The 20,046-nt window shown below is 39.6% G+C and overlaps 1 protein-coding gene across 1 annotated transcript in view; it reads left to right on the forward strand.

Annotated features, from left to right (window-relative positions):
• The window catches only part of RIPOR2 (RHO family interacting cell polarization regulator 2), a 238,468-nt gene that overhangs the window by 99,981 nt on the left and 118,441 nt on the right, over nucleotides 1-20,046 (forward strand). The window contains 1 exon segment of the mRNA XM_078000913.1: nucleotides 12,253-12,443. Coding sequence (XP_077857039.1) covers nucleotides 12,253-12,443 — 191 coding nt within the window.

Here is a 20,046-nt window from a genome sequence, read left to right on the forward strand (position 1 = left end):
TGGTGCCTCTATCTTCTTGCTTTCTCCTCCTCTGGCCCCGCGTGTTCTTTGGTCTACACCCTTGTTTGTAAGTCTTGGTTCACTGCCTCCGGTGCTGTTTGTGGTCTCAGAGAGGATGGGTGGCGCTTTTCAAATTGTTGTCACACCAGACATGGTTCTAAGAAAAGTGGGGGGAGAAAAAGGTATTATTTTGAAGAGTTGAGGAGAGCATGACATGGATGTACAGAGATGAAATGAGCCCTGGATTGTTTTTGACACCTCTCTGCTGAAGAGAAGTCAGGGAACAGGGACAAGAGGGAGAAGGATGGAGAGAGCAGGAAAAGGGGCCGAGGTCAGCACCAGCACCTCAGAAGCTTGACCAATTGGTCATAACAAAGTTTCCCTGTGGTCAACCTGAACTGACATTTAAAAGGCAAAAAAATGTTTGAAATAGCAGAGTGGCTGGGCGTGGTGGCTCGCGCCTGTAATCTCCGCACTTTGGGAGGCCGAGGTGGGTGGATCACCTGAGGTGCAGAGTTTGAGACCAGCCTGACCAACATGTAGAAATCCCGTCTCTACTAAAAATAAAAAATTAGCTGGATGTGGTGGCTCATGCCGGTAATCCCAGCTACTCGGAAGGCTGAGGCAGGAGAATCTCTTGAACCTAGGAGGCGGAGGTTGCGGTAAGCCAAGATTGTGCCATTGCACTCCAGCCTGGGCAACAAGAGCAAAATTCTATCTCAAAAAAAAGAAAGAGAAAGAAATAGCAGAGTGATTAATAACTAACAACTCCCATGAGCAATCATCTGAGACAGACAGAGCAGTGAAGGAGAGGAATCTGGGCTCATCATCTTAATGCTCAGAGGTTCTCTTCATAGTCGACTATTCTGGGGATTACATCTGTTTTGAGGCCCAATGAGGGGATAGTTCATGAGTGCAGGAAGTCTTCGGATGAGATTAATATACAGATGGGGATCTCTATTGGGAGAACTGTTCGGTTATCAACATCGACGAGTCAAAGTTCTCCTGGCTTTAAGCCTGCTGTTGGGACTATGTAAGAATTGAAGCCTAATTCTTCACAGTCTCTATATTCATTGCTTCAATATCATTGGTGGCCAATTGCTTTGACAGTGAGGGAAGGGTTGTTAACCTCATCTGTTATGTACAGAACATGTAAGGATAGGAGGGCAATTAACATTAAGATAATGGCAGGTAAAATAGTTCAGACAGTCTCAATTTCTTGGGTATCTTTGATGCTAGTATGAGTTAATTTTGTTGTGAGTGTTAGGAAAATAATGTATAGGACCAGGGAACTAATTAGGAAAATAATTGTAAGAGCGTGGTCATGGAAAGTGAGTTCTTCTATAATAGGGGATATAGTATTTGAAGGCCTAATTGAACTAGATGAGCCATCAAGACATGCGAGATTTAACTTATAAATTTTGTAACTTATAAATTTAACTTATAAATTAAAAGTTGAGGCAATACCTCATTTTTTTTCTTTTTTCTTTCTTTCCTTCTCTTCCTTCACTGCTGCTTTCCTTCCACTTCCCCTACTCCTTTCCTTCCCCTCCCCTTCCCCCTACTTTTTCCCTTCTCCTCCCCCTCCTTCTTTATTTGAAAGAGAAGAAAAGGTAGAGCCCCTTTTTGAAGATCAAGGCTGCTGATTAAACTGTAACGAATCAGAGGAGAATTGCACCATCTTCTTTCTCCACCAGTCCCAGGTCAGGAAAACATGGCACTTTTCTCCCTCCTGAGCAGGACTATTCCATAATTCGGTCCACAGGACACATTTTCTTTTCTTTTATTTGGGGTTTTGTTTTCACTGTTCCATTCTTTATTGTAATTTATTAATACATTTCAGACATTAAAGTAGGAAGGTGCATTCAGGGTTGAGCCTGCCAGTACAGAAAAGAGGAATGGTGATTTTTTACTCTATAATTCTTCATTTCCTCCATCCAAATTGACCCAAATGCATGTAGTTCTTCCTGGATGCCTGACAGAGCAGAGTTGGAGCTCATCTAAGGTGAGCCCAAAACCCGAGACGGAGAGTTTAGGTGTGTTTCAGCCTTATTTGGGCCTACGTCTGTCCTGTAGCATTGATAGGCACCCAGAGCCGAATTTGTGGGAGGGAAGGCTGAAGTTTTAAATCAACGAGTGTCTCTGGATATCCTCCCACGGAATCTTTAAAAAAAAAACAGACACAATCTGGAAGTATTTTCCTTCCAAAAGAAGAATATTCTGCTCCTCCTTCATGTTTTCTCTTTCTTCCTCCTTTTTTCATTCTTCTTTCTTTCCGTCACATAGACTTCAAAAGATCTCTTTCTCCAAATTGTTTCTCTGTCTTCTGTATAGTCAGAGGTCACTGAAACACATATACTGAAGAGAAGCCACACCAGGAAGAATTTTCAAAAACACTTGGCCAAAATCAACTTAACAAGTCCTGAATTCGAAAACCTTGTTTTATTCTTTCTTTGAGGACAAGAAATTCAGAGGCCAAAAAGAAACAGGTCAGGAGAGACTGGGTCACAGCCCACAAAGCTAGTATGTGCAAAGGGATGGCACTGCGAGGCCTACTTCCTGCAGGGAAGTAGCCTCCTGAGTAGCTGGGATTACAGGATAAAAGGTTTCCAATGTGTGAGGGTATGTACTTTTTCAGAATCTACTTTGGGCTTTAAAAATGAGATGGTTGGCTCACACCTGTAATCCCAGCACTTTGGGAGGCTGAGGCAGGTGGATGGCCTGAGGTCAAGAGTTTGAGACCAGCCTGGCCAACATGGTGAAACCTTGTGTCTACTAAAAATATAAAAGTTAACCAGGCGTGGTGGTGGGCACCTGTAATCCCAGCTACTTGGGAGGCTGAGGCAGGAGAATTGCTTGAACCCAGGGCTGGAGTGCAGTGAGCTGAGATTATGCCACTGCACTCCAGCCTGGGCAACAGAGTGAGACTCTGTCTCAAAAAAAAATTAATTAAAAATAAATAAATAAATAAATATCATCTTCTAGCATGAAATCAAAATTTTATTAGAAATTTATCTCTTGGCTGGGCACGGTGGCTCACGCCTGTAATCCCAGCACTTTGGGAGGCCGAGACAGGTGGATCACGAGGTCAGGAGATCGAGACCATCCTGGCTAACACGGTGAAACCTCGTCTCTACTAAAAATGCAAAAAAAATTTAGCCGGGCGTGGCGGTGGGTGCCTGTAGTCCCAGCTACTCAGGAGGCTGAGGCAGGAGAATGGTGTGAACCCGGGAGGCGGAGCTTGCAGTGAGCCGAGATCGCGCCACTGCACTCCAGCCTGGGTGACACAGCAAGACTCCGTTTCAAAAAAAAACAAAAAACAAAAACAAAACAAAACAAAAGAAATGTATCTCTTAATGAGATGAATAAGGTTGACTTTCTTTCAATGAGTTCATTTATCCATGGATGAATATTACTTTTGCTACAGTGAGACAGGAGTTTGTAAAAATAATCTTATATTTTATTTATATAGGTGTAAGCACTAATAAGCCAAGTTCACATAAGAAAGTTAATGAGAATAAAAGAATTTTTTTATAGAGGTATCACTGAATTATTTGTGTTAAATTGATATTTTTCTAGTTTATAATTTTAATTTTTCTATTGGTTCTTTTACTATACTTTTTATTTATTTTCTTAGTGATTGCCTTGGGGATTACAATTAACATCTTAATTTATAGCAATCTAGTTTAAATTAATACCACCTTAATTTCAAGAGAATATAAAAACCTTTATCCTCCATCGCTCCACTCATTTCCCTCTTCTTTGTGCTGTTATTGTCATACAAATTACACCTTTATATATTATATGCCCATCAACACAAATGTATAATTGTTGTTTTATGCAGTTGTCTTTTAAATCAGATGAGGGAAAAGATTTACAAACAAGAAATACCTTTGTACTGTCTTTTATGTTTACTTATGCAGTTACTTCTACCAGTGCTCTCTATTTTTTCTTATGGCTTTAAGTTACTGTCCAGTGTCTTTTATGTCAACCTAAAGGACTGTCTTTAGCATTTCTTACAAGGCAAATCACTAGTAATACACTTCCTCAGCTTTTGTATATCTGGAAATGTATTTATTTCTCCTTCATTCTCGAAGGATAGTTTTACTGGGTATATAATTCTTAGTTGAGTTTTTTGTTTTTGTTTGTTTTTGTTTTTTACTTTCAAGACTTAATATATGCTGTCCACTTTCTTCTGCCTTCTATGGTTTCTTTCATTTTTAAAATTGATATATGGTAATTGTATATATTTTGGGGGTACATGTGATATTTTGATACATGTGTGGAATGTATACAAATCAGAGTAACTGGGGTATCCATCACTTCAAACATGTATCTTTTCTTTGTGCTGGGAACATTACAATTATTCTTTTCTAGCTATTTTAAAATATATAATAAATTACTGTCAACTATAATTTCCCTACTGTACTGTCAAACACTAGAACATATTCCTTCTATATAACTATTTTTGTGCCCATTAACCAACTTTTTTTCATCCCTTTGCCCTCTATTGCTTCTAATGAGAAATCACTTTTTAGTCTTATTGAAGATCCCTTGTATGTGGTGAGTCACTTTTGTTTGGATGAGATTCTCTTTGTTTTTGACTTTCCACTGTTTGATTATGATGTGTCTAGTTGTGAATTTCTTTGAGTTTATCCTACTTGAAATTCATTGAGATTCTTAGATTTATAGATTAATCTTGTTCATCAAATCTGGGAAGTTTGCAGCCAACATCTTCTGGGCTTCTTTAGGGAATTCATATTGTTTATTTTTCCTGTATATAGACCATACTTTCCGGCTTCTTTGCATGTTTCATAATTTTTTGCTAGAAACTGGACATTTAAAATTATATGGAAACTCTGGAAATCAGATTCTCCCTACTCCCCCAAGGTTTTTGTTGCTGTTCTTGTTTTTTGTTTAGTGACTTTTCTGAGATAGTTCTGTAAAGCCTATTTTGTTTGTCATGTGTGTCCACTGAAATCCCTGCTTGATTAGCTTAGTGGTACACTAATGATTGAACAGAAATTTCTTTAGATACCTGGGACCAATAAATCTTGCAATCTTTGCCAAGGGGTTCTATATGCATACTAGGACACACTTTCAATGCTCAGTTAAGCACTTTACAACTCTGCCTTAGCCTTTACTTCCTGCTTCTGCAGAGCCTTAAGGTTAGCCAGTGGTCAGACCTCAGGGCCTTGCCAAGTATTTTCTGAGCATATACAGAGCTGTGGTTATGCACATAGCCCTATATAGGCTTAGCCTTCTAGATTCCCAGGAATCTGTGGGAGCTTTTCTAAATCTCCTATGGGCATCTTATTCCCAAGCTTTTTCTTTTAAGCTTTTTGGTTAGCCTATTATTTGCCCCCAACTCTTATCCACTGCCTCAGGCAGCTGCAGTATTGACTATTTGCCTGTGATTATTTTCAACAAACACCCCAAGGAAAAGACTGTTCACACTTGGCAACTCTAAATCAGGTTAAATAAAAACAGCCTTCTGAGTGAGGTCATCCAGAGAACCACCAGACAGGTCAAATAGTGACAATTTTGGGGGAATGGGACTTTGAAGAAGGTTTATCTCCATTCTGCAACCATTCCAATAGCTGCCAGGCTGTTGATTTTCACTGTGATTGCAGGCTGCTGATTTTCAAGGCTACCACAGAGATAAGGTGAAGTGTGTGGAAGTAGGTAAGTTAAAATGCCATAAAACTCATTGTTCTATTGAAATTCAGCCATTTTTCTTAAATAAATGTTCCCTGGATTGCTGTCAGCATTTGGTTAATTTCCAACCTTCTGAAAAAGTCGATACTGACCATTTTCCCAGTTTCTTATTGCTTTTATGGAGGAAAGTCTTTTTAAAGATCTTTATGTCACCATTTTCTCAAATATCCAATCTAACTCTTCTAATATTTTGTCAATCATATGTCAAATATCATGTAATAAATTATTATTTAAAAATATGTTTATTGATCTCATAGTATTAACTCGGTAAGAGTGGTTTCAGTTCCTTGAAAACAAATAACTAGAAAGTTTGTGATTTACCAAAGGATCAAGTACTAGTCATTAAATAAAATTCATTTTTTCAGTAACAATATTTTATATTGTCTCTTATTTTGCCACCCAGTGACTTATGTGCTATCAAGCAATCTTTCATCATAAGATTTAAGGTGCACGAAATGCATGCCTTTCTTTAAAAGTTGAGAAAGTTATACCTTCTCATCTGGCCTTCTTTGGCTGTCTTGGGTCTGGGGTCACATTCTGGGAGGGAGAATTGTAATTCTCCTTAAACTCTCCCCACATCTCTCATAGATATGGAAGACTGTTTCTACCTTCTTAAAGTTTACTTTCCTGTGTATCTTTTCTCCACCCCTTCTGTCACTTTCTGTAGCTCCCACACCAAGAAATTTGTCTTGAGGTTAAAAAAAGGGGAGGAGAGGCAGACTGTACAGTGATTGCTGAAAATGCTTTTAAAGTCAATGGTAGAACCATAGAAAAGGATTCCCATCTCAATTAATGTTGCCAAACCCTGAGAGGTAAATTTTATTATCAGTAGCAGTTACAGGATTTCTTTATTGGAGAGGCTTTGTGATTACATTCTGGTTGAGACAGAGGGTAAGGTCAGGGACTAGGGACTGGGTCTTGAAGTTGTGTTTGCATTGATAACACAATGTGCTAATGTAGATTATATTTTAATTAGGGGCAACTTAGTGGGAAAGGGCTGAACTATCACTTAACTAAGTAATTGATTATTATTATTCCATTTTACCAATTCAAAGTGAAATTATTAACTCTAGTCAAAGAGCTAGATAGTAACAAAGCCAAGATTGTAACTCAGCCCTGTCAAATCCCAGAACCAGTGCCTTTATATGCTTTTCTTTTTTTTTTTTTTTTCTGTTTCTAGTTGCAAGCTAACCACTCCCAGCAATCATACCCTTAACCCACAGTTATGACCTTACCAACCATACCCAATGTGAGTCTTGCCATAGAACTCTTGTTTACTGGGTTCTTATCCTTCTTTCGTAAGTGGAAGGAATGGATTCCTTCAGTGGGCAATTACCCTCATTTATATTTAGTGCCATTGAAGGAAACTGTCCTGGACTTTGGTCAGGCTTCCCCAGCACCTTCCGTAAGTGACTCTAAGTGTGGCTCCTGCAGCCTAATGATGCGCCTGAAACTGGGGGAGGCAGGCAGGAAGACTTCCAAAGGCTCTGGGAGGGTTTTCCCCATGAGACAACCCTCATGAGATTGTACCCATGAGATTGGTACCTCCTCTGTGCAACATGAAAATAGGAATACTATTAAAAAGCATGTTCCAGCCAGGTGCAGTGGCTCATGCCTGTAATCCCAGCACTTTGGGAGGCCGAGGCGGGCAGATCACTTGAGGTCAGTAGTTCAAAACCTGCCTGACCAACATAGTGAAACCCCGTCTCTATTAAAAGTACAAAAACAATTAGCTGGGCATGGTGGCACATACCTGTAGTCCCAGCTACTCTACTCAGGAGACTGAGGCAGGAGAACCACTTGAACCCAGGAGGTGGAGGTTGCAGTGAGCCAAGGTCGAGCCCCTGCACACCAGCCTGAGCGACAGAGCCAGACTCTGTTTCAAAAAAAAAAAAATCATGTTCCTTTTGTCCCAGCTCTTTAGATGTGGCATTTTACAGTTAAACAAATTTTTAGGTGCATCTTTACTGGCAAAATTACCCAAAGATAAGATTATTTCTGACTCTGTGGTTTTTTTCACCTTTTTCTTTCCTGATTCCTACCACTCCTCACAGTTTCAATTCCTCTCTCCTACTTTGTTCTCCTTTCTGTTTCGAACATTTTGCTCCTAATTGCTTCAGATTTTTCTCCCTGTTCGGAAGTTTGTATATATGAAAATTAAGTATTTTAAAACACTTTCTGAAGGAAGTGGGAAATTCTCCAGAAGCACAGAGAGAAGATTGTGAGGCTCTTCCGTTGGAATAAAAGCCCACGTTGGATGATGAAATTTTTCCACTAGCATGTCTTCCTCCTGTACATGCTTCACAGATGGTATTTTTTTAAAAAACAGCAAACTATGCAGAAATATTTTAAATTAATAAATAAATCATTGATTATTGTAGCCTCAATTCTCATAACTCAATAATACTATATTGATTTTCATGTGTTCAACACAACACGTGCCTTGTCACTTATATATTTACTTAAATATTTCACACTGTACCTGAAATATAGTAGGTATTCATTATTATTCTCCAAATGAATGAACACATGAATGAGTGAGTAAAGTTCCACAAAGCAAGGACCAGACCTTTCATATCACTGTAATTCATAGACCTAGTAGGCATAAAGTGGGCACCAACTGTTTGGAGTATAAAAGCTTTGCTGTGTTCCTGTGTTTATGATCTCGATGAAATTCTTTTGTTAAATTTAGCACAGGTTGTCACAAATCAGCATTTAATCAAAGTGGTTGCCTTATACTGGTTCATCTATACTTTTGTTCTCTTCCCCACATCCAATTATTGGAGCTGTTAGCCTCAATCACTGAAAAGCAAGATTCTTTCATTGTCGTTCCAGACTTACTCCTCATTTCTTAGTGAAAACTACTCTCTGTGACCTACATCTCCCTTAACTAAGCACTGAATTTCCCTATCTTTAGTCTTTCTTTTCTAATATAGATTTGAAGGGGATCAGAATGTGTCCCCCAAAATATGCTACTTCAGCATAAGTACTATTTTGACCTATTTTTGAGAAAGAATCTTCTGCCCTTCTCCTTTCTGCTTTAAGTGCTATAAATTTCCACTTGTAAAGGTGTTTCATTCCCCATCTTGGGTGACTAAGTCTCATGGTCCTCTTCTTGATATAGGAGATGAGTCTGCATAACAATCCTTAGCTATCATACATTCCTAGTTACCTTCCCACAATTCACCACTCTTAGGAGCCCATTCCCCTACTCTGCCTCCTTTGTCTAGTCACTTCTTCACAGTTTATTGCCCTTTGTTAAAATTGTATATAAACTCAGCATTCTTTTAGACTTCACATAGATAAGAGATAGTATAACCTGGTGTTTAAGAGTTTGCACTCTGGGATCAAATCTCAGTACCTCTACCACTTACCAAATGTATGACCTCAGGAGGATCACTTCACCTCTTGCGTCTTAAACTAAAATGGAGATAATAAATATATATATATATCTTAGGGTTGATATAGGAATTAAGTGAATCAAGGCACTTAGAACTGTTGCTGGCACTCTGTAAGTGTTAGCAATTATTTACATTTTTTTATTTGCTCATTTTGTACACTCATAACAATATAATCATACTACTTATAATTTTCTGAGACTTTTCAAAGTCAATATTATGTTCTTGAAACTCATCCATATTGATGCATACATCTGTAATTTATTAGTTTTTCTTTATAGTTAACACATCATGCATGTATGTCATATCTCTCTAAGGTAATTGTAAACTTTGGAGAGCAAGAACCATGTTTTCTATACTCTGTGCTTTCAAGAAGTTCATGGTGGCATTTGTGATTTGTTCTTTGAGATGGTTAGCTGTGTTTTTGAGATATCTAAATTGGAGAAGAGGAGACTGAGGGAAACTTCCTAAGGGTTATTGAGGTTTTATATGGAGCATGGTGACTTCTCATTCTCTATCCCCATTGAGGCTTCAATTAGGTAAATATCCTAAGCTTCCCTGTGAGAGATTTAGGTGTATAATTGTAACTGGGTATTTACTGTGTACCATGTGCTGTGTCAGCTCCTTTACATAATTTACCCCACTTAATCCTCAAAACAAACCAAATGAGAAAGTATATTAGTTTTCTAGGACTGCTGTAACGAACTACCACAAACTGGGTGGCTTAAGCAACAGAAACTTACTGCATCACAGTTGTGGAGGCTAGAAGTCCAAGGTCAAGGCGTTGGCAGGATGGGTTCTTCTGAGGGAGGTGAGGGAGAATCTCTTGTAGACCTCTCCCCTAGCTCTTGGTGGTTTACTGGCAATCTTTGTTGTTCCTTGGCTTGTGGATCTCTGCCTTCATCTTCACATGCTATCCTCCCTGTCTGTATGTCTTTGTCTACCTCTCTCCTTTTTAAGAGGAAATAAGTCATATTGGATTAAGGACCTATCCTCCTCCAACATGATATGAGTTTATCTTAACTAATTATATCTTCAATGGCCCTATTTCTAAATAAGGTCACATTCTGAGGTACTGAGGGTTAGGACTTCAACATATGAATTCAATAGGGGTGACACAATTCCACCCACTTAAAATAATAAAATAGGCCTAGAGAGATTATGCTAACTTTTTGAAGTGGAATGGCTGAGAGCCCCCAGGTTCACATGGTAACCAGGTGGTTCTGAGGTAGGAGGTGAGGGAGGTAGTGCCGGTCCCCAAGAGCCACGGGGATGCTGCAGTGACCCAGACTGTGTGCAGTCACTCCCATAAAGTTATCCAGACAAGAGGTAACACAGTGAGCTCTGGAGTTTGTCAAATCTGCCACTCACTGGCTGCCTGATCTTAGGAAAGTTTTTCAAGCTCTCAGAGCCCCCATTGCTTCATCTGTAAAATGGGATAATAGCACCAACCTCATGAAGTTGTGGAGATTAAAGGACATGGGACAGTAGTTGAGAAATGTAGTGATTATCAAAATGGACACCCATCCTCTTATCCCAGCCACACAAAAGAGAGCTCTAGTCCACATCCAAATTTCCTATACCTCGGCCCATTTTAATTAATTTAATTTATGTAACTAAGTGCAACCCTTGGCCAGAAACATCATTCAAGTGGGGTGGTAGAAGGGTCAGAAAGGGGAGATGCAAAGGAGAGCTAGAGAAAAGGATAACTACCGCTCTCTGCCTCTCAGTGTGTCTCAAGGTGGGCATTATTGATATTTGGAAGGGGACAGTTCTTCCTGTAGAGCCACTGTTCCATGCATTACAGTAAGGTTGACATCCCTGGGCCCCTGAGTGCTAAGACATTAAATACCAGTAATAACTCCCAGTCATTGTGCCACCCAAAACACCCCAGACATTTCCAAGCTCTCCTCTAAGAATGGTTGCAGCCCTGATTGACAACAATTGGTGATCCCAGCAGGACCCAAGCTGTACATTGTCTTTGGGAACTGCTGCAGCCACCAATGCAGGGATGAACTGACTGTTGCTGCTCAATTAACCCTCAGTGTCTGATTCCTGAATTCCTCTGGGCAGATCCCTTCTCACTGCTGGATTTCTCCAACCCTGTTGTCCATAGTCTCTTCTGGGAGAAAATGGTGCAATTTCAAGGTTGCAGTTACAGGAGGAGGGGACAGTTTCTCTAAGGTAACACTGGGAGTATCTTCAAAATCATGCAGTAAATAAAGTGCCAAAAATAAACACCTTGGGCCAACAGCTCCTCACTGTCATCTCCATTTGCATTTTCTAAGCTTCTGGCCACCTAAGAGATCTTACAACACAATGGAGTGGTCTGGGAAACCCCAAAATGAAGTCTCAGTATTACTCAGAGAGATGTGTATTTGTTTGTGCAGCCATACAGAATTTGGCACACGTTGGGTAGCTCGATATAGTGACGCCAGCCAATGGTGCTCACGTAGAAGCTCAGTGATTACTCATCCCTTTGGGAGGACTGCTTTTTGAGTTACATGCTTTTTGAGTTACATTTTCTTCTTTCTCCTTTAGTGATACGGTCTGAAGTATCAAACTGAGTAAATATCGTGAAATGTAAGATGTTTGACCAAAACTAGTTATTTATTCATTGACTATAGATTTAATTGAGCCACAGAAAGCCTAGATATGGTTCAATTTGGTTTAAATGCTGTAAAGTTTCCAATCCTTAAATGCAAGAGGTTTGAAAAAAAAAAAAAAAGGAAAGAAAAATGCAACTATTACTGAGCAAAATAAAAGCTCTGTCCTCTAAATGCCTGTTTTGGTTTAACATAGTGGCTTGCTTTACTTTCAGATAAATTGTCATTGAAGCAAAACCAAGATATGAGAAATGTGAACTCCCTCTTTCAACACAACCCATTGTGTTCAAATTCATAAGCAAGAAAGTTAAGCGCCCACCTTCCTCTTTAAGGAAATATAAAAGTTGTTGCTTTGAAATAGAATTCACTGCATTCAGACTTTGAGTGATAACTGTATTCACATCCAACCGGATCTGCAGCCCCCTTTCAAAAATTTCTTTCTCCTCAGTGGTGAGAATTACCCCCACCTGGGATTCACTCTTCAAAAGGCTCAAGAAGCCTATTCATATGAATGAAACCGCTTTCTTCAGGGCAGATGCGGAAGCTGCCCTCCAGAGGGCTTGGGCAACCCGAGGAAAGGAAATCACCTCCGTTGGCAGTGTGGCTGCTGAGACTGCCGGGGGCTGCTGCCTGCTGCCTCTCGTGCCTGTCCTCTCCAAGATGCAGTTTTTTGATGCTGAGGAGCTCCTGGTCGATGAAGAGGATGATGTTTTTGGTGAAGGTAAATGCATCTTTCTGGCAGGAGCCTCTCTGGCCTGCTTTGCTTTGTTTTGACACTACTGGACGCTTTTGCCCAGCTTGAGCAAGGACTTGAGTATTTTGAAATGATAAAAACGAAGCATTCTGAGTGAGATAGTAGCTGCAGATATCAACTTAGGCACTGAAGGAATACACAAGGCAAGGAGTGGGACAAGGGGTTGAGTCATTCCTGCAAATACATTTTTTAAAGACATTACTAAAATAAAGGTTTAGTTTAGGCTGGAAAATATTACTAAATTTTTTGCCTTGTCTCTCTTCTGTTCTATCTCTTGTCTAATACCTTAAGGAAAGCCTGTCACAGTGGTTTAAGCATAGCAGGGCTGCTAAGGTAGACGTTGAACAAATGGACCAGGAGTGGTTTTCCATGGTACCATGTTGCTTTGATTTGCACTTCTCTCTCCCTTCCTTCCTTCCTTCCTTCCTTCCTTCCTTCCTTCCTTCCTTCCTTCCTTCCTTTCTTTCTTTCTTTCTTTCTTTCTTTCTTTCTTTCTTTCTTTTTTCTCTCTCTCTCTCTCTTTCTCTCTCTCTCTCTCTCGGTCCTTCTCTCTTTTTTTTGTTTTTTGAGACAGAGTCTTGCTCTGTTGCCCAGGCGGAGTGCAGTGGTGCAATCTCAGCTCACCGCAGCCTCAGTCTCCCGGGTTCAAGTCATTCTCCTGCCTCAGCCTCCCAAGTAGCTGGGACTATAGGCATCCACCACTGTGCCCAGCTAATTTTTGTATTTTTAGTAGAGACGGGATTTTGCCACGTTGGCCAGGCTGGTCTTGAACTCCTAACTTCAGGTGATCCACCCTCCTTGGTCTCCCAAAGTGCTCGGATTACAGGCGTGAGCTACCATGCCCAGCCTGGGTCCTTCTCTCCTACTCTTTCTCACACGTACTTGGCACTCCAACCCTCCATTCCCTTTTCCCATTTTCTTTTTTCCCAAGTTGGGATACTGGAGCCCTGGTAGCTTCCAACCCCCATTGGCACTGCTCAGTTTTCTTTTCTCCTCTCGCTGCTCTTCCATGACTTGACCTGTCCACTAGAATTTAACTTAAAGGTTGCGATTTTAAAGGGATGATCTAATTATGGACGGATGTTTTGTTCAAGTGCTGCCTATGAGATTGGGCCATAGGCAAAAGCTTTTCTAGAATTTGGAGCCACCGAAATAAAGGAAATTTGGACTCAAGAATCTCGTGAATTTGGTTACTTTCCTCAAGAAACTATGTCTAGTAATTTTTTTGAAAACTCTATTCAGTAATTTTTTTAAAAGGAGCAGTAGTAAGGTTTTTGTATATGTGTAATTACCCAAGCAATACAAGTTCGTTGAAGAAAAATTACAGTGTCACAAAGAATACCTTGTAATCTAGTCATGTAGAATGTAATCATTGTTAATATTTTGATGTTGTCTTTCTGCTATGTTGTTCTAGCTACAGAAATATTTAAAATCATAAGTTGGGTTTTTATCACAACTTAAATCAGTTTGAAGAATATCTACTGAGCTTCACTGCTGCTTACCAAATTATCATTCTGTTGCGTTACTTTGATGGCAGGTATTTAGAGCCGCCAATACCTTGAAGTTTGATCTTAGGCCCCATTCTTCAGCTTTCACTTCTTAAAGATGTTTCCTCTTTAAGCAAACACCTTAAAGAGAAAATTTGTACTGAGATACTAACTCCTTTTAGGATCTGAAAAATGGTCACAACTGTGAAGATAAGCGTAGAATGGAAAAATTGGCAATCATTCACCCACACCTCCCTCCAGGAGTGGCATTCCAAAACGCCCAGCCCACATTTCTTTGCCTACAGGAATTTTGCTTTTTTACATCTGGCTATGATGCTTAAGAGCGCCCTCTATAGGCTGATGCCCTGCACTCTGGATTACGCGTGGCCCCATTCTGAAGGGAAGCGTTAAGACCAAGCAGGGCTGGATGAACCTGTGTGTTCTCTCTCCTGAGCATTCATCATTTCCAAGGTGATTATTGTAACCTCAATAACCATGTTGTTGTGGAATGGCTGGGGTCCCCAGGTTCCAGGTAGCTAGGTAACCAGGTAGCTCTGAGGTGGGAAGTGAGGGAGGTAGTACAGGTTGATGAGTTGGGAGTCAAACGAGATTCAGACTCAAATTCTGGTTCTGCCTTGTGGTACCCATACAAGCTAACTTTGGTCTCCTCAATGGTGAAGTGGGACAGTAATATCTATCGGCTGTACAGACTGTCTTCATAGTAGATTCATAATATTTGCGTTGCACTTCAATGTGGTATGCTTTATCCTTTTCAAATTGATTATCTCATTTAACTTAATCCCTAAAGATTAAAGAGAAAATCATTGCAAGGCCAACATCCACTGTATTTTTATTCAGTTTTCAGAGCCGTGGCTCATGTTTGGCAATTTATGTGAAAGCATGTCCAGCTGGTGCCTCATTTTAAGCAAGCTCTGTGTGGGGTAACAGTCAAAAGCTTCAGCTCTGGAATTGCACAGTCTGGGCTTTGCCAACCAATTCACTTGTGACCTTAAGCAGGTTACCTAATGTCTCTGTGCCTCAGTTTACTCACTTATAAAATGGAGTCCAAACCTCATATGGCTGTATGTGGCTTAAGTGCTATGATAGGGAAAGCTTTTAGAATAGTGGTCAATACTCAATACATATTAATCCCTATTGTCTATTTACAAAAATGGGTTTATAGAATAGTGACCATTTTTCACATGTCTGGTTAACCTCAAATTCAAAATAGGACTTATTTACAGAACTTCAGTTTATAAATAACTTTTCAGAGGTTTAATATGGCAGACACAGCACTGAACAAGTTGTTAGGTGTCTGAGTTGTAGCCTTGCCCCTGCTGTGGTATAGCTGGAGGATCTTGGGCAAGTCATTTACCCTCTTTGAGCCTCATTCTTCATCTGAAACAAGGGGACTGATTACACATTCTCTAAGCATTATACTAGCCAATCTTTACTTCAAAATGATGTATCTACCTATAAAAGTTCATGCTTGTTCTAGGATTCATGCATGCTTTCAGCTCCCTTAACATGCCTAAGCAGAAAGCTTTTGGTACAATGAGTTTTCTGTAACATAAAAAAAGGAACATGCCCAGAAGCTTGTTATTAGGGCAACCACATTTCCTTGCAAGTGACACATTTTTAAAATCCCTTTCCCCCAGAGGTTACAGAGATTCAGAATTTTGGTTCATTTGCTTAAAAGTATATATAAATTCATTTAGCTATATGGACACTAAAAGATCTGGGAAGAAAAAAAATGAGTCAATGAGTCATGCTCACAATGCATTTTTAAAACAGCCTTTCTGAGATCCTGTTTGTTTCAGCAATTGTTTTTTGTGGTTAAAGGAAATGTTAAGGTTCACAGAACTTCGGAGCATTGGTGTGTAACTGCTCGTGTTCTAAAACAGGGTTGCATATAGCGAGAGAGAAAGAGAAAGAGAGACAGAGAGAAAGAAAAGGCATTCACCTACACACGACAGATCCCAATGTCTGTTCTCTCTCTGTCTCTCTCTGTCTGTTTCTTTTCTCTCTCTCTCTCTCTCTCTCACATATATATACACACACACACACACACACACACAGCCTTAAGTTTGCTTTCCTAACAACATCGTCATGTCATTTAGAATATGGTTACTATCAAGTAGGCTTAATCTTTCCTGGAGAAATTATTCATTTGATTATCAAGGAATTGAAAAACCAGTTGTTAGCATTACAGACTCTTTTCCCATTGTTGTTTCAAACTTATCAAATTAAACAACTTTCATCTGTTTTGTCACTGTGCTCTTGACAGCCAGTCTGGTCAGTGTTAGTGGAAATAACTGGATGGGTAATAATGGTAATGACTATAAGAATGCTGCTGCTGATGATGATGATGATGACAATGATGATGACGATGACAATGATGATGACAATTGAAAAAAGGAAAAAGGAAGGGCCATGCACAGTGTAAGTTCCTATCCTGCTTTCAAGAACAGAACAGAATTCATCTGTGGAAACAAACGACTCACCAGGTGGTGGTCAGTGAGTATTTTAGAAGCCAAAATTACTCCTTAGCACAAGTTAAAGCTCCAATTGCTTCTTTCCTTAGAACTGCGACCCGTCCCTGCCTCCATTTTCAGCACTGCTGAAAAGATTAGAATAATAAAACACCCCAACTTCATAGTAAGTGTGCGAAGTATTTCTCAGGTTCTTGTATTTCCTGGATACTTGCATGCCTTTTAGGATTATGCTTGAAGATGACAAGAAATTACAAATCATTTGTCAGATTTTCAAATGTCCCCCAGAGCTGACACAGTGCAGCTGAGCATGAGAATACTTCTCCTGTCCTGGATAACTGTGTCTGAGAAAGTTGTTTCAACCTCCACAAAGGAGGGGAACTCTCCCAGATGGAGATGAACTGGCAAAAGGAAGTCCACTCAACCATTAGCTGCCGGTTGCCTTAAAGAGACTAACAGCTGCTTGGAAAAAAATTGCCACTCACTTATGAACCAAGCCTCCCTCCTTTCTCCCAGCCAAGTAAGTTAGCACTTTTTCCCTTTCAAAGGGAACTTCAGGTCAGAGGGAGCAAGAAGACTACAAAACACTTACCAAAAAAAAAAAAAAACAAATTGTACTTAGGATAAATACCTATTTTTTTTTTGTCTTTCCATGTAGGCTGTTTACAAAACCAAGATAGTATTTTTCTTTTAATAGGTAAATAATTATGCAATCTGGTATAATCTGGAATATTTTGATATTGTTTCCTGAATTGTATTTGCCCCTTCCAAAATTAATAGAAAGAAGAAAGGGGAAAAAAGCAATTAAATAAATATTATGTACAAAACTAATAAATGCTGAAAGTTCAGACGGGTTAAGTCATACCCTCCGTGGAAAAAGTAAGAGAAATCAAATGTAAAAGTATATGAGCCTTGGCTAGAGAGGATTGGAGATTTTTGTGTGATTATGCCACATTTTATAACATGTAAATAAATACAATCATTGCTATTTAACTATGCTGAATCTTTCTCAAAAAATATCTGGGTTTCTCGAGTGGATCCAATAATGGGATTGAAATGCCCTAGTTTCCTGGGTTGAAAAGAATTGGTCACTCTTTGCTTTCACGATTTTGCCAAGATTGCTTGGATCAATTTCCACCCCCAAATTCCTGGATAAATGCTTTAGTTGGAAGTCACTTTCCCTACTTTATTTGTCCCAGGGTCTGGAGCAGACAAAGACCTCCCCACAGTAATTCATGCTTGTGTGACCTCTGTCTTGGATTACTGCAAAACATTCTCTTCCCATAGATGTCTAGGAAGCTTTCTTTGGCTGGTGCCAAAGAGATGGTGTCATTGCAGGGGCATAAACTAAAATAGCACATTGCACTAAAGCTATGCAGGCTGTCTTAGCCACCAGTCCACCCCCCTGATTTATGGCCCCCAGTGACCTCAGAGTAACCTGTTTAGATCAGGCCAATGCCAAAAGGGGCCCAATATTACAAGTAAAACATTTTAGATGTTTATTTTAATATGTCCATGAGCAGCCAGCCAAGTCTTAACTTTTTAGGAATGGTGAGTGTAAGATATACTAGAGTATGTCTTCCATAGGGCTTGAGTTGAAAACTAAAAGTGCATGCATACTCATTGTAGCTATGACAGTTTTAAAAAAAGAAAAAGAAATGTGTAGTTGTTGTGACCAAAATATTAAAATAAATTTGGAGGGTTGCCCTCCCACCTCTCTTTTTGATAGAAGCCACTTCAGTTACACAAGCCAACATATTTATTAAAAAGATGTGATTTATCTAGTTAACTGTGCCTCCTGTATTTTTTCAAGAGACAGGGTCTCACCCAGCCTGAAGTGCAGTGGTGTGATTGTAGCTCACTGCAGCCTCAACTTCCTGGGCTCAAGGGATCCTCCTGCCTCAGCCTCCAAGTAGCTGGGACTACAGGTGTGCACCACCATATCCAGCTAATTTTTTTAATTTTTTTGTAAAGCCAGGCTGTGACTATGTTGCCCAGGTTGGTCTCAAACTCCTTGCCTTAAGTGATCCTCCCGCCTAAGCCTCTCAAAGTGCTGGGATTACAAGCGTGAGCCACCGTGCTTGGCCTGCCTTGTATATTTTATTGTGCTAAGCAAATGTCAGTTTATTCAACTTCTCATTTATTTTTGGATGGCAAAATTGTGTCTACTAATTACTTGCCAAAAGCTGTGATGTTTAACTAAAATGTTTAAAATGCAGTTGATTTTGGAAGATATTTTAAAGGAGAAAAGGTATTAGTTGAGACAAATTAAAGTGACTCTTTCAAGTACCAGAAGGACAGAGAAAAGTTGGAGAGGAAGAAAAGGACCTAGTAAATGGTCCTACAAGTGAAAATGGAAAGAAGAAAATGAAACTAGAAATGCAGGTGCTGATGAGACAGTAACCACTCTTATAATTCCTCATCATTCAGTATGGTCCAGGCTGTGTCAGGTGCTAGTTTCTGGGACCCTGAAATGTGGATGTGCTTGGCTGACTCTGAGGGTGATGATTCCATAGCATCTGCACACCCTAGATTGAAGAGGGAAGTGTCAAGAACCTGAACTGTTTGATTCTTGTTGATAAACAAATCAGGTCATGTAAGCTAAAAGCCCACTTTACTTTGTGCTGTGTAGCCAGAGCATATCTTATCCTTTAGAATATTCCTTCCTTCCAAAAAAAAAAAAAAAAAATAAGAACAATTTACTTTATCCTTTTCAGATATTTTTAAGGGAAAGATTTTGACCTATGCTGTGATAGCAATCAAAAGCCAGATATAATGGGCAGTGTTTCTCCAGAAGGCAAATTAATAATAATTTATATCATCATTCTTTCACATGTTGGCTTTCTATAGCTTCAATTTTTTCATGTCTCAGCTTGCTTAAGAAATGCTTCAGGCAGGAGATACTTAAGGACACAGTGTTGAATACAAAGTAAATCTCCTGGAACTTAAAATATAAATGTGAGAAATGTGAACTTTTTGGGGTGGGTAAGGTGTCTCTTTTCCAAACTGAGGAAGAGAGGAAACACTCGGATCTAGCTTTGTAAAGATTTTCATTAATAGAGAACCTCCTAAACAGAGAAGAGATCCTGGGGTTATTCGTCTGCGGCTATATTACAAGTTTAACTCTAGACAGCAATTATTTCTAAATAAAATAAAGAGAAGAAAGAGGTTGCTGCCTTCCGGAAAGTGATGAGGTTATGGTGCCACTTTTCACCACAGACTTTTCTTTCTTTGCCTTTGAATTATTGGGAGTTAAAGGTTTGAATATTTATACTATACCACTCACACAGCAGCAGCATAAGAGCAGCTGGTCCCTTCTCCCTCTTGACTTCATTCTAAACTGTTCATTCAGTGTAAGAAGTAACAAAAGGATAACTTGCCTTTCAGATCACAAGATGAGTCAGCTGGCTGAGCCTTTGAGTATAATTTTTTTATGTGAACTTCAGAAGTCTCTGAGAGAGAGTAAATATGAAAACATTTTCTATGGTAGGAATTTTCTTTCTATTGATAACAGCAAAATACACTAGTAGAATGGTATTTAAAGAAAAATATACCAAAGACTCAAATAAGCAGATATGATTTGTGGAAGGC

Source organism: Macaca mulatta, chromosome 4 (assembly GCF_049350105.2).
Source record: "Macaca mulatta isolate MMU2019108-1 chromosome 4, T2T-MMU8v2.0, whole genome shotgun sequence".
Classification (NCBI taxonomy): Eukaryota; Metazoa; Chordata; class Mammalia; order Primates; family Cercopithecidae; genus Macaca; species Macaca mulatta.